The following is a 26567-nucleotide window of genomic DNA, read 5'->3' as shown; positions in this document are numbered from 1 at the left end:
AAAAATAAAAATTTCAAAAAACCATAAAGATGATTTCCTAAAGGCCTAAATTATCTTTTTTTTTAGTCTTTAAAATTAGTATTTTTACTAATTTATCTGTCCACCAAATTGCCATTAAATAATATTTATTTGGGACCAAAGTTTGACAACGTTGATTTCCTTCGCCTGAAAAATATAATATTCCGTGTGGATGCCACACTTTCTTAATCGCCATTTCACCGGTTAATAGTATTACCACCAACTCCTCGAGACTCGATTCTTTCTTGAGCACAGGATATAACATCGACGACTGACAGATCTAAGTCACAAACAAATCTCTCTCTTCCATCGATCGGACAGCATCTGTGAGGCGAGATGCACGATTTCTGTTTCACGATCCCGTACGGGCTCCTAGTCCTCGTCGGCGGCGTCGTCGGCTATGCGCGGCGGGGCAGCACGGCTTCACTCGCCGGCGGGGCGGGCTCCGGCGTCGTCCTCCTCCTTGCTGGGTTCCTCAGCCTCAAGGCCTTCGAGAAGCGCCGCAACTCCTATCTCGCCTTGGCCCTCGAGACCCGTAAGATACCTCTTGGATCGGCTGTTCCTTTAAAGCTCGCAAATTTATGCCTCCCTAAGTTTGGTCGTTCATTTCTTTGATTGTTTCTTTGATCGGATCCTGTTGCACTTCCTTTCTCAGCTTTTGTTTTATTTCTGATAGAACGGGAGAAATTGCTGTACTGATTGCAACGCACTTCGTTTCATCTGAGCTCAAAGTATATTTTTTGAGTAAGAAGAGATCTTTGTTCCTTAAAATCATCACGATGAATTTTTTTTAATATGATTATTGGTTGTCAAGTGGACGTTCCGATGGTTAGAGCACATTAGTTTTGCCACGCAAGAAAAAAAAGAGGTAGGCTTCACGCTTAGGTCATTGGCATGAATATTCTTGGTGGTTTTAGTCGATAAGTTAGGACAAACAGACTTTGGTACATTTGTTTCGATTTCATATGCTTGATTAAGGAAATTAATGAAGATCATCTCTTTTCTCAACTTTTTTCATTCTGGTTCATTTTCCTCATTTAGTTTTGTGTGTTAAAAGACGTATCAAAAGTTCAAATTGATCATGCGCAAGGCAATTCTCATTGTTTTGGTTCACAGTTTAGGTGATGGTTAACCAAAAAGCTAGGAACTTCTTTTTTTTTCCCTTTTTTTTGTGTGGTCTGATAGACAAGGAGCAACCTCCTACATACGTAGTCCCTCATATACACGAGTTCAAGAAGGATAGCTCTTCCATTGTGTCAACTCAAATTGAATCTGGTTTAGGGTGACGATGGAAAGTAAATGTTTGTTAAGTATCTCTAAATATTTTTGTAAAGAAGTTAGCCACATAGTATTTTGGGTTTACTTTCATTATTTTTCAGAGCAAAGTTCTTAGGAGAAGATCTTGTTGAGAGTGGCTCGTTTCCCACCTGTTTCATTTTTTGTGAATCACTGGTAATATCTGGATTCATATATGTTTTGATCATCTTGATCAAAGTTTGTTAACTCAATGCATACGATATATTAATGCCCACAAAATTTGTATTTTTTTGTTTTATATAAATCCGTGAAGTATTGCTTGACCAACATAGTCAAACAGCATATAAAGGTTCGTCATACCACAATGTATCACCCGATACGGCGGCACATATCAGTTTGTTGGTATAGCCCACCATGCCATATGTCGATATATCGGTACGGTTACGGATCGGTAAGGCGAACCATGATATATAAATCACTTGTCAAGCTTTAGGTGAGACTCAGTTTCATGTAATGTTAGGAAAGTAATTTAGGAACTTGTCTAGAATCTGGATATGCTATGTATACATGAGCTGCTATTCTTCATTAATTACATTTGCTGCTCCAGGCAATCATTCTAAGGATGGTAAATAGTTCTGAGTTACAGTCAGTCTACTGATAGTCAAAATAACTGATCTGGTGGCTGCTTAACCATTCCAATCACCCACCATGTTGTTGTTGTTAATAGTTATTTAGGGGCTTCCTACCTTTCTATTCTGAAATTTACATGATGTTGAGTTCCTCTTTAAACATTAGACCATTATGAGCAGTTAAAGGTGTATGTGGTTTTGTATGAATTGTGATGCCTGTATTTTCACTTGAGAACCGTGTGCAAGTTCTATAGAAAATCAAGGGGTCCTTTATGATAATACAGTGTGGTAATAACAGTGGTTTCTTTACAATGGTCAAGTTAGGTATCTTTTCCCCTCTAGATCTACTGAAGCAACATGATAGCTACACAAAGGTCATATATTACTTTTGTTTAGGTCTCTAATATTTGAATGCTCAGTTGCTAATTCGGAAAGCAATGAAGTGCCAGGATATATACAGCTTCTCTATTCTTTTCTTTGTATTACCGTTAATCACATTTGGACTATAAGGGCCTCATCTCTTAGTCCTGTTAAATAAGAGGTTTCAATTACAGTGTTAATTTTAGTTTGTGTTAATTTTACTCTGAATTGTGTTATCATTTAATAAAAATGCACATTTATGCTTAATCAAAGATGGGGGCATCTTCAAACCAAAATCTTGCTATACTTTCCTCCTTTTCGTGTCCAAAGTTGCTATTTGTTTCCAGTGCTTATGATTTTGATATTATGTTTCTTGAATTAATATATGTTAACAAGTTTAAGATTAAGTTTATGACCTTATTCTCTGTTTACTAGTCTTCTCCTCTATAGTTTTTGTCATACACTTTCTTTGACCTTCTATTGTCTATCATCACAGTTTGTTCCCTTATCTTAACATTTGTTATGGGCAAACGATACCTGGAAACTTCCAAGATAATGCCAGCTGGATTAGTTGCTGCTCTCAGGTACCATTTGAGTTTTCTTTCTCTTCAATCTGTGGCATCCATTAAAATATGTACTTAAGTTGCTCCTGTATGCTTGAACTTCTGCACTCAACTTGGTTCCATATGCTGGCAGCAGTTCTTTGTGTATTATGCTTGCAACCGTGCATCACTGAGAACATGTTGCTTTTTTGTGCATCATTTTGATTCTGCAGTATATTTTGTTCTCTATTGTGCGGTCTTTTATCTTTCAGTGGTTCAAAAGTGACATCTTTATGTAGATGGATCAGTAGTAATTTTCTTACCCCTTCTTTCATGATTTATTTAATTGCCTTGTGCCTAACATGCACCTAAGATTTGACAAAGAGTGCTGCTGCCTTCATCGAGAATGCAACAAGAGAAAGGCAGAAAGGGAAGGAAATGTTAGAATAGACAGGAGTCATCCTCAATAAAAAAAGTTCACTCAATCTTTATTTGCAATTTTGTACCATAATATAATACAATGAGATAATGCAATGGCAATTTAGATCTTTGTGTTTATAGACTGTGATGTCTTTTACATCATATGCTGAATTGGTTCTTCCCAACTTATATAATGGTATAAAGCAAAAGGGTGAGTCTTAGTATCCCAGATATAACTTATAATTTAAGCTACTGAATCTTATTACGACAACGGGAGAGGAATAATATTTTGCAGCCAAGGTATCAGATTGGCAGGTGGTAGGGGATAGGAATAATATTATGCAGCTAATGTATCAGATTGGTGGGTGGTAGTCATGAAGTGCATCATTAATAACATTGGTGGAATTACAAAACTCATTTGTGAACTTCTAAATGTTACAAGTTCACTGAGATGTTAATTTTTAGTTGTGTCTAATTCAAATTTGACATGATTATAAACTGAATATGTCATTGAAGTCTAACTAAGAATCCGTGTTATCTCCCCCTTTAGTAGAGGTTTGCAGCAACCTTTTTAAGTTTCCAAGAGAAAGTCCTGAATTTTTTTAGTAACATTTGTATTTGGGCACTCTTATGCTTTTTGATTTCTCTCAAGCAACCAACTACTAAATTTGAGGTCCAGGCAAATTTGATGGTAAAGTCAGAGCTTCTCAAACCAAAGTAAGATTTGGGTCTGATGCAGACTTATTTTTATGAATAGGAGCTAGATTATTGTTGAGTTGGAAATATCCACTTTGTGGATCATGAAAAAGACCCGGTCAGATGTGCTGCAAAAGGGTTGTATCAAAAGTTAGTCAGCTAATATTTCTTATAAATCAAATTAACCACATTAAAGCTATCGAGATAGATAGCTTAACCTAATCCCCACTAAGCAAATGTTTGGGGGTGTATAGAATAGAATGTATATACTAATGCATGAGTAACAGTTTCTGAAGCTTTTGTCTTGAACAAGTCCTTGCCCTAGCTATTTTATATTTAATGTCTGACTGACAAAATGAGTTGAAGTTTTGTAGGATATTTTCAAGTTTGAACTGGAAGTGGTTTTCATGCTTACTAACAGTTCTTGAATTTGAAATCTATTACTTTTATTTTCTTTCCATTTTTTGTATAAGGAATAATACCATTTCATGCTCTTTTACATGAGTTATTGTATGCTTTTTCCTATTTGTTTACCCCTCCTGAAACTATGGATAAAAGAGGCTCTTTTGCTCTTACAGCTACTGAAATAAGGTGCATGTTTTTCTTTTTCCTTTTTGGTTCAACGGTAGTAAATGAAATTGAGGCACTTATAACTTGCAAGTGGTTCTTAACTCCTAAATCACTTAATATCTTATCCATCTGCAGTGCGATGATGTCTCTATTCTATCTGTACAAGATTGCAAGTGGAGGTAATCATATTCCGCCCAAGGCAGAATGAGTTAATGTCGGAAGCATGCATGACGGATGTGTAATTCAGGGCATGCGACAGGTTAACATGAATCATGTTTTTTTCTTTTATGTGTAAAATTCAGATCAACATTCGCGGATATCTTGTTATATCTCAAACAGCTTGTGCTGCGCGGCTGGGACGAAATTGAGCAAGTTGTGATTCAATAATTTTCATACTATACCTTAGGACATTGTAATCTGATATGATATGACAAATTTAATGATCTCAGTCGGAGGATCATGAATGAAATTTGGTGAGCTTAATGTCAACAAAATTTTCTTCCAAGTAGCTGCAGATAGTTATTTCTGAACAGTATGAATATTCAAGTTAAGTGATTAGGTATTTTCAACTGACGCATCTGCTATTGGTAAGAATGGTTTAGCTGCTAAAGTCAAGCATATTAGCCTTTGATCGATTATGGCTTCATTTGCTTTTACTAATATCAGTGAAATTGATAAGATCTGTGTGACTCTGTTTCAGAGAGCCTTAATTGTATGAGCTTTCAGGCGGTCATCCGAAGGCTCCTGGTTTTCTCTACCAATCATAAGGTAGCTTCTGGGTAGGCACTGCCAATTTTTTGAGTCATGATTCCCCGTTTTTCCAGCAAGGACACTATTATGATTACTGGTTCTTTCAATATCTCTTTGCTTTAGTTCTGTTCTCATCTGGGATTGACAAATATATTCATCTTGATCTTTCATCACCCATAGTGATCAGGGAAATTTTGGTGGTCTGGGTGAGCTGATGAGCTTGAATGCGATCTGGCATAGCAATCTGAATTCAGGTTTGGCTGCTGTGCCACATCTTGAGCTCAGTGTAAGCTCAGATTCAGGTTGCGTCGCAATCCATAGAAGATGGCCAGGATTTTGAAGTCACACAAGTGAAAGCTCTCTTATTCTGGGAGGTGTACCAGTAAACATGTTGCCCTTATTCCAAACCCTAACGACCGTGGGGGGAGTGGGTGGGCGCGGGAATGGAAGTCTCCCATGCTCAATCAACTAACTCGATCTTGAGACTGCCAACCTTCACCTTCCCCTTCCCCTGCCTCGGCACCAAAGTCACCATGATGCTCCCATCTCCTTCAGCCTTGAGATCCTCCAACAGCTCAGTCAAGCCCAGCTGCAGCCTGGTCTTCAGCCGCTTGCTCATCTTGTCATGCTTGTGCCTGTGAGGCACGTTCACGAAGCTCCCGGCGAGCTCCCGGCCCCCCGGCCCGACCTTCCCGTGGTCGGTCACGTTCACGAACACGTCGAATTTGACGTGCACGTCTCGATCCAGCTCGATCCCTTCAACCACCAGCACCTCCTCCTTCTCCTCCTTCTCCTCCTTGGTCCTCGCCGCCTTTGGCCTCTTCACCTTGGCAGTCACCACCGAGTCCAACTTTATCGGAAACTTCGGCTCCACGACGTTTGCATGCGCCACTCCGGCCACTCTCGGCCTCACTCCGGACGTCACCGTCGGGCGTGTGTTGAGCCATGGGTTACCGACGTCCTGGTACTCGTAGCGTAGCTTGTCTGAGTCGATGCAGTCGCGAATTCGGATCTTGACGAGGTTGGCGTTCTCGTCGTAGAAGACGAAGGAGGCGTCGAGCCAGTCGGGGTCGGCCAGGTCCTTGCGCCGGCTACCGAGACCCTTCCACACGTTCCAGATGCGGTCGATGTTGGAGTGGTGGGCAAAGAAGACGGGGTCGCGAGCGGCGGAGTACAGGTTGCCCATGTCCTCCAGTTCCGACTGGCTGCGGTCGCCGGTCCAGACGTGGACCGGTCCGTGGGGGACGTTCTCAAGCGAGCCGCCACCGGGGTTCGGATTGTCGCCGGCTCGGTAGGGGTTTCCGAAGAAGAGCCTCGGTGTCGGTGCATTCGAGACGATCTGCAGAAAAATCTTGCAGTTAATATGACACAAAACTAAGCATCAAAAGACAGTATTCTGTCGTCATCGAGACAAGAAGTTTGACCCATCAAGCTTAAGTTACGTTCTCCAAGCGATCATTGACGTAGAATCACATCAATCAACTCCATGAGCCATGGAAAGCCCAACAAGATGTCATTGTTTACAAGATTCGTCAATTAATGCAGGATAATTATGGCTGATGTCGCCTATCAATCATTATTTTATGATGCTCGTACAAATAATAACATAATGCATGACTGATTCAGTGGTTTTGGAGTCCATTAATTACCTGCCTGTACATAACCTTGAGGTTGTGATCAATCTGCTGCTTATCACTGAAAGAAGGATCCATCCCTCCGAAGTCCAAATCCACTAACGTCGGCGGCTGATGCTGTGCATCCCTTAGGGGATCGTAAAGCGGCGACGTGGGATCCACGTACATCGCTGGCAATCGCATCCCGTCAGGGGCGTCCCAGTTCCAGAACGGAATCGCGAAGCTGTCATCGCCGATCAACTTCCCGAGTATTCTCTCGAAGAAGTAGAGGTAGCAGCGGTGCCATGGCAGGAAGAGCCATGAGTTGTGCACCTGGAGCTCAAGGTCCGGGAAGCCGACTTGGCTGTACGCCCCGTCGCAGTAGGCGCAGTGCACGTTGGCATGCTGAGTGAAGTTCCGGGGGTCGTCGGCCGGAAGCGCCTTCATGAGAGCGACGCCCTTCGCGAACTTAGCTATGTAATCTTTGTCGACCGAGTGGGCCGCCGGGCGCACCCTCAAGGGCGAGGACGGGTCGGGAATGACGAACTCGGTCGCGTCGCCCGCGGACGGCGGGCAGCAGTTCGTCGGAGTGGCATCCGGAGGGAGGTCAGCCGGCCCGCATGCGGACAGGTCGGGCGCCGCGATCGGTGCCGCACTGGCCTCGCGGAGGGACGTTAGTGCAGCGGAGGCGCCGTAGAGGCTGCCTAGTCCGACGAGGACGTGGCGGCGGTCGACTGTGGGATCGACGAGGGGTTGGTTGTGGTCTCTGGTGGAGCATGAGATGGGGGAAACGTGGTGGTGGTGTTTGGAGCCGGAGATCGATACCGTGGTTCTCGGAGGGGAGAAGGGGCATGAATAGGAGAGAGAAAAGGTGGTGGGGATGCTTGTAGTGATTAGCTGCGAGATAGAAGCCATGTGTAGCTATAGGTTATGCTGGTTGATCTTGTGTTGAAGAGCTTTATAGAGCGTAAGCAGATGCTACAGATGAAGCCAGTAGTACCACAGTGGAACTAAGATATCACTCATTAGCTGTGAATAGACTCGAAGGAAGGTCCACAAGATGCGCCTCGGCACGCTAACAAAAGCGGACCTTCCCACGTCGTTTGACGACGAGAGTTGGGAGTCACATTTGTAAGAAATTTTTAATGAAACCAACTTGTGTTTCTAAATCATTGTAATAGAAACACAATAAAACTAATGCGAAAATGAAATAGCGTACCTCCAGCCATTGTCGCCAAGAATTTCTGCAGAGGTTTCTTCTTGAACTTTGGTTCTTCTCGGCTCAGAACTCTCGCTTTAGATGGTGTAAGAAAGCCTTTCGCTTCAAAGAGATGATTGAGCCAAGGGACCAAAATCCTCATGTATATATAGATGTTCTCCCATCAAGAACATTTATCATCACCAACTCATAACGTTCAAGAATTAATTCAAATTTGTAACGTTTGGACCATAATGAAGAACTTAATGATATTAAATATTTAATTTAATAATAACGGTTTCATGCATAAAGAATAAGAAACTGAAATCATTTAAACCATAATAAATGAAGAAATTCATGATAATGAATTATGAATCTTAATAAGAACGGTTACGTTATTATTAAATAAGATATTTAATAATAACTGTTACATTCTCCCACTTGGTCCATACGTTTATCTTAATAATTTGAATTAATCTTTCTCGAACAACTTTCTTAAGAAATAAATACATGAATCATAGCGATAAGTCCTCTAAGAGCGAGTATTATCATCCATGTATCACGATGTATTTAGTTTCTTAATCTTAATGTGGTAATATTACTTTATGAATAAACCTTATGTTTATTCTTGGTCCAACAACAATATATTTTCTCAAAATAATGTGCACATAAATGAGAAAATTTCACAATATATAAGAGTTTCAATATCATTACAAAGTGGAACTAAGTCCCATTTTCTTTACATGATCCTTGAATTTTAGAGGTGGCATGCCTTTAGTCAAAGGATCAGCAATCATCAATTCAGTGCTAATGTGCTCAATGACCACTTTCTTTTCTTTTACACGTTCTCTTATGGTTAAATACTTAATGTCGATGTGTTTACTTCGACTTCCACTTTTATTGTTTTTAGCCATAAAGACAGCAGCTGAATTGTCACAGAAAATTCTTAATGGCCTAGAAATAGAATCCATGATTCTAAGCCCAGAAATGAAACTCTTAAGCCATACACCATGTGAAGTAGCCTCAAAGCAGGAGACAAACTCAGCTTCCATGGTAGAAGTAGCAGTCAAGGTCTACTTAGCGCTTCTCCAAGAAATAGCTCCACCGACCATCATAAAAATATATCCTGATGTTGATTTACGAGAATCAACACAACCAGCGAAGTCTGAATCTGAGTAACCAATCACATCCAGATTGTCTGTATGTCTATACATAAGCATGTAATCTTTGGTTCCTTGTAGATACCTCATCACTTTCTTTGCAGCTCTCCAGTGGTCCATACCTGGATTACTCTGATATCGACCTAGCATCCCCACAATAAATGCAATATCAGGTCTAATACAGACCTGAGCATACATAAGGCTTCCTACGACAGAAGCATATGGGATGTTTTTCATTGATTCCCTTTCAAAATTGTTCTTTGGGCATTGGTTCAAATTGAACCTATCACCTTTCACAATGGGAGCAACACTTGGTGAACAATCCTTCATCCGAAATCTTTCTAAAAGTTTATCAATATAGGTTTCTTGTGATAGACCTAAAATGCCTCGAGGTCTATCTCTATAGATCTTAATGCCAATGACATAAGATGCTTCACCCATATCCTTCATGTCAAAATTTTTAGAAAGAAATTGTTTCACCTCATGCAGCAAATCCTTATCATTGGTTGCAAGCAAAATATTATCTACGTATAAAACAAGGAAACATATTTTACTCCCACTAACCTTCTGGTATATGCATTGATCCATGAGATTTTCAACAAATCCGAATGAAGAAATCACTTCATGAAATTTAAAATACCATTGGCGGGAGGCTTGTTTTAAGCCGTATATAGACTTCCTAAGCTTGCAAACCAAGTGCTTACCAACACTAGAGGAGAAACCTTCAGGTTGTTTCATATAAACCTCTTCCTCTAGATCTCCATTAAGAAATGTTGTTTTCACATCCATTTGTTACAACTCAAGGTCAAAATGAGCAACTAATGCTAAAATAATACGCAGAGAATCTTTCTTAGATACAGGAGAAAATGTCTCCGTATAATCGATTCCCTCTTTTTGAGTAAATCCCTTTGCAACAAGTCTTACCTTGTATCTCTCAATGTTGCCTAACGAATCTTTCTTAGTTTTAAAGACCCATTTGCAACCAATGGCCTTTGCTTCATTAGGCAACTCTACAAGATCCCAAACTCCATTGCTCGTCATGGAATTCATCTCTTCTTTCATAGCATCATGCCACAAATTTGACTTTTTGCAACTCATGGCTTGTGAAAATGTTTCAGGATCATTTTTGGCTCCAATATTATAGTCAGATTCTTGTAGATATACAACATAATCACTAGGAATTGCTGATCTTTTATTTCTAGTAGATCTTCTTAATGTTGTACCAATGGTTCCTTGAGGAACTTGTGGTTCAACTAGTTGTTCAGGAGCTTGTTGTAATTCCTGAACTGCTTGATCTATTAGAATACTATCAACAACTTGTGGAATTTCAATGATTGGTTGTTCAGCACTAGTTTGTACTTGAGGAGTGCTATGAACTATAACCAATCTATCATTTGATGTGGAAGGTTGAGATTCTATATGATCATGTGCGGAAACTATGTTCCTGAAATGATCGCTCCCACTAATCACATCATCCTCAAGAAATTTAGCGTTTCTTGATTCCACAATCCTAGTTGTGTGAGATGGACAATAGAACCTGTAACCTTTGGACTTTTCGGCATATCCAATGAAATACCCACTAATAGTCCTCGGGTCCAGTTTCTTCTCTTGTGGATTATATATCCTAACTTCAGACGGACATCCCCAAACGCGCATATGTCGCAAACTCGGTTTCCAACCTTTTCATAGTTCAAATGGTGTCTTTTGGACAGCCTTTGTTGGAACTCGGTTTAATATATACACAGCCGTTTTTAATGCTTCAGTCCACAAGAACTTAGGAAGATTGGAGTTGCTAAGCATACTCCGCACCATGTCCAATAATGTTCGGTTTCTTCTTTCTGCAACACCATTCTGGTCTGGAGAACCAGGCATAGTGTATTGGGCAATAATCCCATGTTCTTGAAGAAACTTAGCAAAAGGACCAGGTGCTTGTCCATTTTCAGTATATCTACCATAATATTCTCCACCCCTATCTGATCTCACAATTTTAATTTGCTTACCACATTGGTTCTCAACTTCAGCCTTAAAGACTTTGAAGGCATCCAATGCTTTATTTTTATTATGAAGCAAATATATATACATATATCGTGAGTAATCATCTATAAAGGAGATGAAGTATTTCTGACCATGTATGTCCATGTCTGGACAACATATATCAGTATGAATTATTTCTAATAAGTCTGAACTCCTATTAGCACCCATTTTGGACTTATTGGTCTGTTTTCCTTTAATACAGTCCACACAAGTCTTAAAATTAGTAAAATCAAGAGTACTAAGTACCCCATCTTTAACTAATCTTTTAATTCTCTCTATGGAGATATGTCCTAATCTCCGATGCCATAATATAGAGGAGTCATCATTAATATTACACCTCTTAATGCCAGCGTGAACATGCATTGAACCTTGAGTATTATCATTTTGTAATAAAATACGGTAAAGACCGTCAGACAAAATACCATTCCCAACACAATCAGATTTATATAATAAACGAAATGATGTGTCTTTAAAATTAAAGGAATATCCAAATGGTACGAGTCTGGAAACAGAAATTAAGTTTCATGAGAAACTTGGTACATAAAAGGTTCTTTCCAATTTTAAAATAAAAGCACTACTTAAAGTTAAAATGCATGTTTCAATTGCTTCCACATGTGAGCCCATCTTATTTCCTGATAAGATGCTTTGCTCACTTCCCACTGGCTTCCTTAGGTTTTGCATACCCTGCAAAGAGTTTGCAATATGGATTGTTGATCCAGAGTCAATCCACCAGGTGTTAATATTAACATTGACCATATTAGATTCATAACATACATATGAGGTTGGTTTACCTTTCTTTTCAAGCCATTGTTGGAATTTCGTACATTCCTTCTTCATGTGTCCCTTTCTTTTACAAAAGAAACACCTTGCTTCTTTCTTGATATCAGCTTGGGGTGGTATTTTACCTTTTCCCTGCTGATAAGCTTTTTGATTGGCTTGATGTTTGTCAGTTTTGTTCTTCCCTCGAGTGGTTACCATCAATGCACTCTCACCCAATTTCATTACTAGCCTCTCTTCTTCTTGAACACACATGGTCATTAATTCATTAATTGACCATTTGTCCTTATGTGTATTGTATGAAATTTTAAAAGGACTATATTGAGGTGGAAGGGTGTTCAGAATATAGTGCACCAGGAAGGATTCTGACATATTAACCTCAAGTATCTTAAGTTGAGCCGCAATATCTCGCATTTGCATTATGTGCTCACGGACACCCTTTATGTTGGTGAGTCTAAGGGATGAAAATTTCATTATAAGGGTGCTTACTAGTGCCTTATCCGAAGTGATGAATTGTTCATCGATAGCCTTTAGCAAGTCTCGGACATTTTCATGCTGGTCAACAGAACCACGTATGCCAGCAGTTATCTTAGTTTTGATAAACATCACGCTGAGCCGATTGGATCGCTCCCATCGCTCATATAACGCGATCTCAGTTAGAGTACTGGTATCAGTGACTATAGGTGGTTCGTCTTTTCTAATAGCATAATCAATATCCATCCACCCTAAATGGAGGAGAACCCTCTCCTTCCATATCTTATAGTTATCACCACTAAGTTCGGGAATATCACATCGAATATCAGAGAAATTAACAGTTTGAGAAACTGCATAAAATCAAACATGCTTATGTCAAAATTTGAAGCTTAATAGACTAAATTACATGTTTTACCAATGTGAAACATGCCAAAAATATGAATCTCATGACATAAAAATTGCCTGTGGGCTAAATTCTTAATTCAAATAGATTCAAATGATCTTTATGATAAAACTATCAAATTATATTCCAATTCATAATCCCTGTGGGTAAATTATGAAAATAATCTGATATTTTATCCTGATTAATTATATTAAATATAATAAAAGATCCTGTGGGATAACAATTATTATAGGAAATATAATCAATCACAATATGATGTCTAATTACTTATGTGATCCTTATTTTAACTTTATATATAATTTTAATTAATTAAGGATGTTGTGGCTAATTCTTAATTAATTAAGATTATATGGATCACTAGACATTTTAAACATAAAAAATTTGCTCATAAACATAATTTAATATAACTAAATATGCATACATAATATGAGCATTTTACCGACTAAAAATGTTGAAAATGATATTTCCTCATGATTTTCAACAAAATATATCAAGAAGTTTCCAAGAAGAAACCAAAATCAAATCATTTTCATGGCATAAAAATGAAAACTTTTTCATATCAAGGTAGAGGTCATTCGGCTCTGATACCAAATGTAAGAAATTTTTAATGAAGCCAACTTGTGTTTCTAAATCATTGTAATAGAAACACAATAAAACTAATGCGGAAACGAAATAGCGTACCTCCAGCCATTGTCGTCAAGAATTTCTACAGAGGTTTCTTCTTGAACTTTGGTTCTTCTCGGCTCAGAACTCTCGCTTTAGATGGTGTAAGAAAGCCTTTCGCTTCAAAGAGATGATTGAGCCAAGGGACCAAAATCCTCATGTATATATAGATGTTCTCCCATCAAGAACATTTATCATCACCAACTCATAACGTTCAAGAATTAATTCAAATTTGTAACGTTTGGACCATAATGAAGAACTTAATGATATTAAATATTTAATTTAATAATAACGGTTTCATGCATAAAGAATAAGAAACTGAAATCATTTAAACCATAATAAATGAAGAAATTCATGATAATGAATTATGAATCTTAATAAGAACCGTTACAACATTGTCACGGGGTTGTCAAGCTACTAACGTACTTCATGATCGCTTAAACATGAGGTTGGGTTCCATGTTCTGCCCACAGATGTTGGCTGCAGTTCCATGAGCTATTAAAGAAGGTGCAGGAATCCAAAAATGATGCGTTAGAAATTTCTTGGGTTGGTCTTAAATAAAGTTGTGATCTCGGAAGGAGTTTTAAGTGCAGTAAAATATTCCCATGGATGGTATGAATTCAGGATCATGCTCGATAGCAGCTGGATCGTCACCATTCCGTGCAGATCTGTGCAAATACATGTATCTAATTAGGTTGAAGATCTTATTTAAATGTCGACAAAGATGGATTGGTTTATCACATTCATTTGATCTAAGCTCTTGATCAAAATATCAAAAAAATTAAATCTTAATATGATGCGTGAGACATATCTATTTTGATACCAAATATTAGTTTTTTAAGCTAATTAACTTATCAACTTCGTTTAATTTAAATCACTAATTAAAATAAATAAATTAAAATTAATAATAATATATTTATTAAAATTTTATAAGTCAATCTTAATCTTGCTTAATTTTGATATGGAACTAATCAGGTTATTATATATTTTTTTTTCACTCGACGGTTTGACATTATCATCAAAGATCGATATAGTCTAAACCAAATCTTAATATAATATATGTAAGGCGTTACCCAGTGGTATCTCTACGTCATGACGAGTCTTCTGACTCGATTTATTGATGCACATGAAAAAAATAATTATAACACGTCGATTAGTCTCACATTAGAAGTAGACAATAATAAGATTGACTTACAAGGATTTGATAATTTTATTATTATTAATTTATCTTAGATATTTTAATCAATGACTTAGGTCAAACGAAGTTAATGATTTAATTAATCGATTAGGCACAATATTTGGTATTGACATGATAATGGGGCCCAAATAGGAAAAGGCTACCCGAGACCATCGATTATAGTTGTTCTACAATATCATTAATCATGACATCAATATTATTTATGGGTTTATTAATATTAATTTATTATTTACTCAATTCGTTTACTTATTTAAGAAACAACAACTTCACAAATAAAAAAGGGTAAAGGAGTATCAATTTATATCTCCTCTATAGTAAAATTAATTTTTTTAAGTTTTTCACTCTCACTAATTTTATTATTTTTAATTTTAAAGAATATTACATTGCTAGATTTATATTCCTTCTATAATGAGGGTAATAAAATTTGTATTCCTTGATTTTTCTAGATAACTAAGAAAATATTTTAAAAATAAGTCTTGAATCTAATTTGTTTTCATGTAGATCGAAGATTCTTTTCTCTATAAGATAATCACAAATATAAATATCTTACCTTAAAACTATATTTCAATCCAACATTTGATTACAGAGTCATCAACCCAAAATTTAAATTAATTATAATAAACTATATTGAGTTTACTATGATCAAACTAAAGATAATAACCTAACTTATCAATTCTAAATAGAAAAATTAAATTTCTAAAAAATGTATGAATATAACATATGTTTGTAAAATCCATTTATCTCTAGGCATTCTATTATCATTTTTACGTATATTCTTTTAGTTTTCATATTATAAAAAATCCTATATATTATTAGTAATATGAGTTAAAACTTGAGAACCAATACTCCAATTTTTATATAGAACATTTGTAATATTTGATTCCAAAGATATGAGTTTACATATTTCTTTTTGGCACTCAAACCTTAGCTAATCAAGCTTGTTTGGTTCAAACTATTGATTAAAATATTTAAGTTTAAATTGATAATAATATACTCATGAGATCTTTATAAAACAATCTTAATCTTGCCCAATTTTTATGTGAGACTAATCAATGTGTTATATAATTTATTTATTAATATATTAATTAATGGTTTATTAATGTATATAAATCTATCTTTAATAGCTCTTATATATTTTTGTGTGCTAGTTCCAATGGTCATGAAGTTTTTATGTAATTTACAATTATCATTCTTATGGATATTAGATTAAACGTATTTGATCTTTCTTAAGTATTCATTTCATTAATCTATTCTATGGTACTTTCATTAGTCAAATGTATGAACCTTTTAACCAATAATATGGATCAAGATTTAATACACCCAATATAAATTATATGTACTTTAACCACTGTAAATAATTAAATATAAGAATACAAAGGCATTAGAAGCATAAGAGTGAATGGAATAGAGTACCACTGAAAAATATAAAAATAATATTAATACTTAGAGTTTAAAAATATAATAAACTATTAATATCATCCATATTTTGCTTTCACGTAAAGTATTGACATATTTAGTATTCACTCGAAATTATTTATGGATAACTAATACCATCGACACAATCATAAATTATAATGATATAAAAAATAGTATCATTCTATCGTATCACATAATTATTTAAAATAGATTCACTTTGAGATTATTTAAATATCATCCTATCATTATGAATATTATTTTTTATTATCATTTTGAATTAATTTTTTTAATATAATTTCATAAGTTGTTAGTCTAAATATTACTTTGATAGCTACTAGACTAATTGTAATATAAAATATAATTCAAAACTTCCTATAAATGATAAAATATTCTTTATAATTTTTATCATATAAGCATACGAGGTCACTTTAGTAATTATTAGTCAGATAAAACTTAAAAATATAAGTTATAAATAATATTTACTAAGTATACTTTAACTTAATCTATGTAAAAATAATTTAATAATAATAAAATAATAATCATGATGATTATTGAGATAATCAGTATAAAAAATCATATAATGATTATAATCATGATAAAATATAAATCATGTCTCTGTGTGAAAAATAAATATTAATTCATAATTTTAAATAGATATATATAAATAACTAAATAAATATATTAAAATAATAATTAAATTTTAATTATCACAAGTAAAAAATTTTACAAATATATCATATGATAAAACTATAAAAGAAATCTATAATTTATACTTTTTAGTTTTGTATAAGATCCTAAATTAGTCCAATTGACTCTATTTAATTAGAAATCGGACCACGTTCAATAGATTTGGGCCGAATACCAACCCAATTAAACTAGTCAAAATTGTTTTGAAACTATCAACATCCAGTGCAACTAAAATAGAAATTAGGTCAAAATTGAGATATGGTCAAAATCAAGTCTGATCAAAAGCATAATTAACCAAAGTCAAAATCAATCAAATCCAATTTCAGATAGATTGATTAAATTTTAAGTTAGGATATAAGTTAAAAAAATATTTAATTTTTAAGTTAGAATAGGAAAGAAAATTAAAAGATTATGTGATTTAGGATTGAACTCAATCGGGATCTTATGGTTGAAATTAGGGCTAAATAATCAAAATCTCTAGTCTCAAGTTATGATTTTCTCCCTGGCTTCTCATTATGGCTTCCTCTGTTGCACATCTGCTAAATAGCTCACCATTGGTGGCTACTCTATGACTGATGTCCTCATCCCGTGTCATCGATGACATACTATTATAATCTACACCGTGATCACTATCACCTTGCCCACGCACACACCCAACTACGCAAGCCTTCATTGACAAAGTCAAGTAGCTCCACCTCCTACACTGTGTTGCATCATCGTGCATCATTTATAGTCGTCAGTGTCCTATCAACATTAGTAACTGACAACAACAATATCATCGCCTATATAACCACGTGACACAACTACCAATGCATGAGCTCTTGTGATCGTTGGCCAATGCATGAGCTCTTGTGATCGTTGGCCTGAACCACCACTAGCCATTAGGGCTACTGTACAAAAGTGTTACCGCCACACTTCTATTGTGTTTGTCTGTGGTATAGGCTACTGCACAATATTGTTGTCACCACACTTATACTGTGTTATCTATGATAGGGTTGACACCCATAGTAGGTCCCTACCCTTCACTCGGTACTCACCTTCACGAGCCATGCTACCAACAATAATAACAACAACTTGACTTACGACCCACATTAATGTTGCCCATTGTCAACGATCGTCGTCCATCAAACACCTTTGTTAAGTTTCGTCATCATGACCATTCCTTTCTGTCACGATGTCTTATCGTGACAATCATTTCCTACCAATGACCTCTCAATCCGTATCTAGCTAAAACTAACATCACATAGCAAGGTGATACCCAGCTTCACACAATCATCGTGTGACCCTAGTTCACCCTCAATAGAGTCATTATATCACCACAAAGCCGCCCGCTAGCATCAAGAGAAATAATCACCTATAATAAGGCTGACAATTAATACAGGCCACCACCCTTAATAGCATAGTCGCTAACAATAGGCTATCGACGATATATCGTAGATCAAAATTAGATAATATTTTTTCATAAACGAAGAATATTAACAAATAGATTTAATCACATAAATAGATTTAATTTTTTTTTATAATCTAAATTATTTTGACTTTTGTTATAAATTATAAGTATAACAATTTTAATCATGCTTTTGTTATAGAAAAAATAATATAAATACCTTTCGATATTATTTAATTTTTTTTATTTATAGATGCATCATTATTGAATTTAAAAATAAAAACGATATTGAATTACAAAGAGAACTAGACTTGTCTTCTTCTTTATTTCTATCATTTACATAATAACTATAAGTAATAAAATAAAAAAATAATAATAAAAAATATTGTATCATATAAAGTTCGATCTATCTATTTTTAGACAAGAGTAGGTGACTTAGGATAAGAAAGTAGGAGAGCCCCTCTCACTATCTTCTAAGAAATTTTATCATAGATTTTTTTATTGACTGATAATTATTATTAAAATTTAATTAAATATATAATATATCTTATTTAATTTTATAATCTAATTATATTTTTAATGTCCATAAGGATAAATGAAAAAGAAGCAATCGGGTTAGGATAAATGAAAATGGCAACAAAATTCCCACCTTTCCGGTTGCGCTTCCACCATACGCACAGAAGAGAAGAGAATTGGAGAGGGAGAGAGCGCCATGGCCTCAATTCCCTGCAATTTCTATTTCCAAATCCCTTCTCCTTCTTCCTCTTCGGCAAAGCCGAGCTCTTCGTTTCTCGCCCTCACGAGGCGGCTCGGATGGGTCAAGCCCTCTAAGATGAGGTCCAAGGTGGGGCCGGAGACCAACGGCTCGCGAACTACCTGCTGGTTCCGATTCGGTAACCGGGGTGTCGATGCTGAGGGCGCCGGAATCTATGGAAGTCAGACGCGGGATGATTTCGATCGGGACGATGTTGAACAGGTCAGTCCTGCTTTTGATTCTTTAATTCTTAGCTTTGGAGGTTTATTTGATAAACTTGTTATCTTATACCCTGAGCTAGGGTTCTAAAGTTGTGAGCTCTATGTGAAAGGGGAGATCTTTGTGTAGGTGTTTTTGATGCGTGAGGAGAGGGTCCAAGAATTGGAAATCGCAAGATGATGGTGGGGATGGAAAACATGACTTTGGGAAACTTTAACTGAAAGCAGAAACTTTGGATGAGGTTTTTAACAAAAACAGAAACTTAAATCTAAAATTATTTTAAGAAAGAAAAATACTTAGGATCAAGTGAATCAAGAAAAGAAGAAATTTTGGGAGTTTTTAAAGAACTGTATTTTAAAGTCGGAGAAACATAAACAATAATGAGATATGGTGATGTATTTATCCTAATGCAAGTGGATTAAGTTGAATAGGTTTGATACCCTTGTGTGCATGACTGTGTCATAATGGCAAATCAACAATCCTGATTCATTTGGATGAATGAAGACATGTATGGGCAAATAAAAAAAAATCCAAGTCACAATAGTTAAGGATTCACTTTTATTTTCATTTTGGATACATTGGTTAAATCTTCAATCTTTTGGATATATTACTTTCTGAAAAGCCATAAAAAGAATTAAATTAGAGAATTTTTTTTCTGCATCACTATTTTAAAATTGCTACTCTTAATCTAACCAATCTCGATTGCTTCATTATAAATGCAAAGTTCAAATCTGCCTATGCAAGCAATGAATTGTGGGCTCATCAATATATTTGGTATCTTGTCTGATAGAAAATTTGCTGTGAAGCAAGAAAAATAGTTTTTGGGTCACTGACATACTTCTCCTGCAAGAAGTTGGATACTGTCTGTACAAAGCAAACTGTGAATTGACCACTGTTCATTTAACTTGCTTTCATGGCCTTTAGTTGTCAACCTCTTTGGTTTTAGTTCCACCCTTCTTCCTTGACTTGCACCTTCTGATTTGCATTTTGGATGTCAACTTAGCAGAAATATCTTACTCCCAATTTTAGTTGTGTGTATCACCTTGACCTCGATTCATTGGACAACATTTAATTAAATATACTTGTTAATGATTTTTAGTTATTCAAGTTTTTTTTGCCAAGGAATTTGGTCAAAAGGGGATTTATCTATATCATTTACAAGTGTCCTGTTTTGATTTTTTAAACTTTTCATTGCTTAATGCACACCCGTTCGGTTATTATTTGATGAAATTCCTCATTTAGCTTGAAGCAGCCTGATTTTATTTTAAATTAACTTTGAAATTTCAAGGGATATAAGTTTAGCATGTTTCAATTCACCACCGTATATCAGTAAGAATAATTGATTGACTGCCATAACAAACATGACAATTGGTTTTTTGACCAAAAAATGCTTATAAGACAGAATATTAATACACGATCTGGAGTAAATCAATGTGTATGCATTTATATATATGGACACAGGTTGAATTTTCAGCTAGCATAGATCATATATGCTAATGCTACCAATTTCACACTGGTGAGGCCAAAATTTGGCCTAGCACCTGGGTTTTGCGGATCATATTGGATTGAGCTGTAATCGCACCTAGTAGGATTGTTTGGGTTCTTGCAGGCTTTCTCAAATTTCTCTCCCAACTTTTGCATATCATTCATGTACCATTAATGATGAAAGGAAGAAAGCTATATTTAGTCAGGTATTACATTCTTTATTCGTGTGGACATGTCTAGTATTTATTGGTATAAGAGAATGTCTACCTGACTTTTGCAGTATTTCAATTATATGGGAATGCTTGCTGTGGAAGGTTCATATGATAAGATGGAGTCACTTCTAAGCCAAAACATTCATCCGGTGGATATCTTGTTGATGTTGGCTGCTTCTGAAGGTGACAAACCTAAAATTGAGGAACTGTTGAGGGCAGGTGCAAAGTATGATGTCAAAGATGCAGATGGAAGGACCGCATTGGATAGAGCAGTCAGCGAGGAGATCAAAGAGTTAATCTTGGGCTATCCTGTTAAGACGGCATGATCGAGGATCTGCTCAATCATAATTATGTAATTTTTCATTTTTTATTGTTGTTGGTCGGTGTTAGTCATGTCAAACATAATGGATCGGTATTTTCTACAGTCGATTACCAAGCAAGTAGTGGATGTTTTCCCGAAGATAATCTTTTTGCTTTTACTTTGACAAAATACTCTAAGCATCAGTTTGAGCACCAACTCAAAGGTAAAAGAATGCAGTTAAAGAGATTATTGACCTAAAATGTGCAGATTTCATATTACAATCTGCTGTGAAAAGAACGTTGGAGATCATTATTGTTGGCTTTGCCACAGAAACCCCTGGTTAGGAAGAAGGATGTATAGTTTCTCTGGAGTTTTCTTTATTTGGTTGGAATCTCTCTTTATCTTCCAATTCATGATACTCTGATCAATTGTTATATGTGATCACTGTTGCTCAAGTAATCAGTTGGCAAACTAAGCTAAAGCTTCATTCATCGACTTGTATGCTAAAATCATATCATGAAGTGCTCGGTTGTTGTTTCTTGTCATACGACCTGTTTGTGATATAGAAATCTAATCTGTTTGCAAACAGTGTCAACTAATCCTTAAATGGTTTACTTTCACTGCATGATAATGTGGACTTATGAGCCATCATATTTTCTTTTGTTTGAGTCCTAAACACACTGCCAAAGTTTTGAGTTCCTATCAATCTTCTAAAACTTGGATGAAGCTGAGTTTATGTTTCAGACTATTCTGCATGAGTTCTCTAAGAAACATGCAATCTTGAAGAGGGAAGAAAAATATCTGCTTTGAGCATACTTTTCTTAGCTAAGCTGATTACAAGTAGATTACTACTCTTAGTTAATGCTTGCCAATGAACAGTCAAATGGCTATACTATTAGATGATGGTAGGGCTTTACCATGTAGGTTTGTAGTAGTTGACTTTTATGCAAGTCAAACAAATTGCAACTTATATATTTGATAATGCTTCATATGCAATACAAAGTTGTGTCCCAAACAATTCAAGTAAGATTTCATATTGTCCTAAATTACCCTCTTCTCTTGCAAGCAAAAAAATCAACTAATGTGTGAAATTAAAAATATGGAATTCATGCTAATGCACAACTTTTATCTTAAAAATACATTATGTGTGAAATTAAATGCTACTAAATCAACTATGGAGAGAAATCTAAAGACGGATCTATATGATCAATGATGTTTGCGTGCACACATTCCATTCTATTTATTTATTTATTTATTTCTTCATTAATCGTATGCTTGTGATAACGATGTCAAAAAAATTTCTATACTGATCAATCAAGTTGATTCTTTTTGAGCAATTTATCTAAAAATAGAGAGCATTACATATAACTAAAAAGATAACAAATTACATGAAAATAATAGTTCAAAGAATTCACGACTTCACCTTACATTAAAAATTGTGAAGATGATGATTGTGATGATCATCCGGACATAGGAAACTACCGGAACCCAACCTTAATTCAAATGGGCTTATGAAGCCTTCCAGCCCAATCCTTAAGCTCGAGCCCAAAGCTCACCAGAGGCCATGGCTTCAGGGGTAAGATCGATATTTCGTTGCCATTGAACGTCTCAAAGCCCTAACCCCGTCCCTCATAAAAAGGGCTCGAATCTGATCCGTCTTTTCTTCTTAGGCTTCGGAGGCGGCAACCACAACCCCAACGCTGAGCTGCAAATATGGTAATGCGATCGATCCTCTTCTTCTTCTGGATCTGAGAAATTGTGGATCTGTTCGCTCGATCCTTCTTTTTCTTGATCCAAAAACATTACATTTTTTCGATTTGTCGTGTCAAAAATCGGTTTTAATGTGATACGTGAGCGTGAGGTAGGGAGTCATCGGAGGCTTATGTTTGATTGTCGTTGGTTAGGCCAGAGGTTCTGGGTAAGAGAAAAAGTCCCTCTTTACGTCTTGTAGGAATTTTAATGAGGTATGCTTGGCTTATTGTTTCATATGTTTAGAATCCTACCTCGTCCATGCGTTTTGACAAATATCCTCTTAGTTTTTTAGATCAAAATCGATTTTTATTTTTGTAGTTGATGGATTGCTGTATTTTTTTCTTAATTTTTTGGCTAATTATGTTCTAATAAGTTTTCTTTTTCTATTTTGTGAGTTTTCATTCTTCTGGACGTTAGAGTATTAGGATCGGTCCCTGTTCAAGATAGGCGCTCAAAGATCTTGAGTGCTAAAACCCTCTATTTTTCATCATTTGTCTTGGACCTAATTTAGTCTTAGAGAGAACCAATCTGTCTGGGCACCCAAATTAATCGTAATCAACCTATTCAGCACTCTTATATTGTGTCATGTGCGATGGTGTCTTCTTTCTTTTGAATCTAAACACGAACATGATTATTATTTCATCTCATGTCCCAACCTCTTTCGGGAAGCCCTGGTGTGCCAGGGTAGAGTAAAAATATGCAATTGAGAAAAGTTCCCTTGTTCTTTGTCCATGTTGCTTGTTTTCTGGAGCGTTTATATATCATTCCAGACAGCTTCATCCATGCCACAGAATCATAATCCTCACGAGAAACTCTTGAATTGGAATTCCATTGTTTATCAACTTCTAGCTTAGTGATTAGCTACTAGAAAGCCATGTTCTTTCCTATGTTATGTAGCTAGAATTGATGCTGTTATCATTCAGCATGCCATTTTATGTTTGTGATAAAGCATAAAGGAATCATGGTCACTTAATTGCACTAGATGAAGCAATCTCAAGTTGTAAGTACTTCATTTGGATACAATATCAAACTAGACTCTAAATTAAGCTTAAGTCAATTTTAGTATGTCAATGCTCATTCAGGGTGTTGAACTTCTTTTTAGGTGTATGATATGTATGCTTTTGGTATTGGATTAAAAAACTTGGTGTCTTTGGATCTTGAACCTTGATTTAACAAACCCTGTTTGTATATGATGGTTAACAGTATTTGATTTGTGAAGAAAGGTCTTATGGTATTGACACTAAACTTTAATAATTATAAGATGTTTGTAGCTAGAATTTAAGAAAATTATGTTACATAGTATTGCAATCTTGCCTTGCTAAAAGCTCTTTATTATAACACGGTATTCAAATATCAGAATAGATGATCAATTTGAACTTCATGTGGATTTTAATTGTTTACATTAGCTTGCCGTATTAATAAAAAGGGTTGTCATTACCTTTATTTTAGCAAGCTCTTCCTCTCCTAGCTTTATTTGAATCTTTATTTTTCGTTTTTCCTATTTATTGACAATGAACTTTACCATTAACTTTAACATACAGGTGAACGTTCCTAAGACGAAGAAAACTTACTGCAAGAACAAAGCATGCAGGAAGCATACTCTTCACAAGGTTACACAATACAAAAAGGGAAAGGATAGCCTTTCTGTTCAAGGGAAGCGTCGTTATGATAGAAAACAGTCAGGTTATGGTGGACAGACAAAGCCTGTCTTCCACAAGAAGGTACATGTGTTTTGTGGCACATATAGGGAAAATAATTCTGTGGTTGCATAAATTGTCATCATTGACCAATTGCAATTTATTTGTTTGTTGATTTGCAACAAATACTTGCTTTTTGTGTTTAATTATCGAAATTAAGCAGTACACCATTATTAGATTTCTAAAGCATTGTTGCTTACGAGTTAGTTACAATGCATTGTGAGATGACTTTGTCAGCTTTGTTCATTACAGCTATCTGAAGGTTAGAGTAGGTGTACTAATTATAACATACTTCCAGGCTAAAACGACCAAGAAGATTGTGTTGAAGCTACAATGCCAGAGTTGCAAGCATTATTCGCAGCATCCAATAAAGGTTTCAACCATCATATTTCACTGCTGCTTTCCTGTTTAACATTTTTATCTATTTAACTCTATTTTGGTTCCCTTTGCAGAGATGTAAGCACTTTGAGATTGGTGGAGACAAGAAGGGGAAGGGGACCTCTCTCTTCTAGTTTGTTTTTGTTGATGTTTCACCGTTCTAGGATTTTTTGGGAAAGACTGATTGTAGTTTGTTCTCTGCTGATTTTAGCTTAAATTTTAAATGACTGGAATGACAATGATGTTTAACTTTTGCATGTTTATTTAATTGATGCTATCTTTCTGCTGCCCATATTCTTTGTTGCTACACCAAATGAGTTAGTTCAGCAGACCAGTATGATCCAGATAATTCAGCACGAACCTGGAGACCGGTATCTGGTCAAATATTAAACAGATACTGGATATGTTTATTTTTCCTGACTGAAGTTGATAATTTAGAGACATGAAGTTGTGATTAATTTTCACAGTAGGACAGTGTTTGTTGGAAATACATTTAACATCAGATAATTATCTTAAATGCAATTATTATATGGTTTATACATGTAGACAAGCTAGTAGTGCAATACATTGTCAATGCAATTTTCTTTTTAGATTTTGATGATCCAAGTTTTGAATTCATAACAGTATATTGTGTCTTTAGGAGGTTTAACCAAATCATCAATCACTGGTAATGCTTCATCTTTATAGGGCTTAAATACAACATCACTCCTGGTAATATATGTTTTTGTGATGATTTTACTTATATATCATTGCATTTGCCTTCTCAATTTGGGAGACTTGACATTGTCAGTCAAGGGTTTTCCTGATAGTTGTTTTTAATTATTTAATTTTCAATCTCCTATTTAATTTCCTGTTTAGCCTGCTCATATGTTTGTGATATTGGCCTTCAACAATGACAACTAGTTCTCAAGGCCAACCAGAATGTGAGTTTTTCTTGGAGCAAGTGTGCTAAGTTTTCTGCAAAAATTAGTAGTTTCAGAAACACACAATCCACGGTTCTGTCAACATTATTTCTGGAGAAATGATTTCTTTTCTTATTATGGTAGTCTCTACACCTCCAGAAGTAGTGCCGTAGAACAATAGAAAAGTGAGATAAGAGACAACTACTAATCATGTGATCTTATAAGGTGTATGATTGAGTAGGAATGTCCCAATGCTTATTAGATTAGGCATGGCAGTGTCAAAAGATTATATGTTAATAAGGAAACATGAGGGAGTTAATTTAGGTGCAATGTTCTGCTAGAGCAAGCCAAGAGTATCTTATCACAAACGACACCCGTTGCCAAAACCCTACCCAGTCTCTTTTCGTAATGGCTGCTGTTGAGACCAGCATCATTCTCTCAAGAGAGAAAGAAAGAAACCTGGAAATTTTGATGTTTCAGGTATGGCAAGGAGAAGGGTTATGAGACTTCATAACAAACCTATATTATTAACCAGTGGTAAAGATGACCAAAAATATTAATAATGATTTATTATTAATGGCAGTAAAATATTTATATAGCTGACACTCAAAAGAA

General features: G+C 35.7%; 4 protein-coding genes across 4 annotated transcripts; 3 read left to right on the top strand and 1 right to left on the bottom strand.

Moving 5' to 3' along the window:
- The first annotated feature begins 220 nt into the window (after positions 1 to 220).
- On the top strand, positions 221 to 4986 carry LOC103989398 (protein FATTY ACID EXPORT 5). The gene is made up of 3 exons (XM_009408225.3): positions 221 to 553; positions 2761 to 2848; positions 4628 to 4986. Exons 1-3 carry the CDS (start codon positions 355 to 357, stop codon positions 4698 to 4700), a joined length of 360 nt encoding a protein of 119 aa, XP_009406500.2. The 5' UTR covers positions 221 to 354; the 3' UTR covers positions 4701 to 4986.
- A 590-nt stretch (positions 4987 to 5576) lies between these two features.
- Positions 5577 to 7791, bottom strand: LOC135677027 (polyphenol oxidase, chloroplastic-like). The gene is made up of 2 exons (XM_065188868.1): positions 6892 to 7791; positions 5577 to 6581 (listed from the first exon to the last, which is right to left on the bottom strand). Exons 1-2 carry the CDS (start codon positions 7768 to 7770, stop codon positions 5703 to 5705), a joined length of 1758 nt encoding a protein of 585 aa, XP_065044940.1. The 5' UTR covers positions 7771 to 7791; the 3' UTR covers positions 5577 to 5702.
- Positions 7792 to 18885: 11094 nt separating this feature from the next.
- LOC135677026 (protein LHCP TRANSLOCATION DEFECT-like) lies at positions 18886 to 21387 on the top strand. The gene is made up of 2 exons (XM_065188867.1): positions 18886 to 19228; positions 20991 to 21387. The coding sequence occupies exons 1-2, from the start codon at positions 18965 to 18967 to the stop codon at positions 21246 to 21248; spliced, it is 522 nt and encodes a 173-aa protein (XP_065044939.1). The 5' UTR covers positions 18886 to 18964; the 3' UTR covers positions 21249 to 21387.
- A 1418-nt stretch (positions 21388 to 22805) lies between these two features.
- Positions 22806 to 25342, top strand: LOC135677025 (large ribosomal subunit protein eL42). The gene is made up of 4 exons (XM_065188866.1): positions 22806 to 22939; positions 24517 to 24696; positions 24971 to 25045; positions 25125 to 25342. The coding sequence occupies exons 1-4, from the start codon at positions 22937 to 22939 to the stop codon at positions 25182 to 25184; spliced, it is 318 nt and encodes a 105-aa protein (XP_065044938.1). The 5' UTR covers positions 22806 to 22936; the 3' UTR covers positions 25185 to 25342.
- The last annotated feature ends 1225 nt before the right edge of the window (positions 25343 to 26567 follow it).

The sequence above is a fragment of the Musa acuminata genome, chromosome BXJ1-6 (genome assembly GCF_036884655.1).
Source record: "Musa acuminata AAA Group cultivar baxijiao chromosome BXJ1-6, Cavendish_Baxijiao_AAA, whole genome shotgun sequence".
NCBI lineage: Eukaryota > Viridiplantae > Streptophyta > Magnoliopsida > Zingiberales > Musaceae > Musa > Musa acuminata.
The sequence above is the reverse complement of the archived record's forward strand: the minus strand, read 5'-3'. Positions and strand labels throughout refer to the sequence as shown.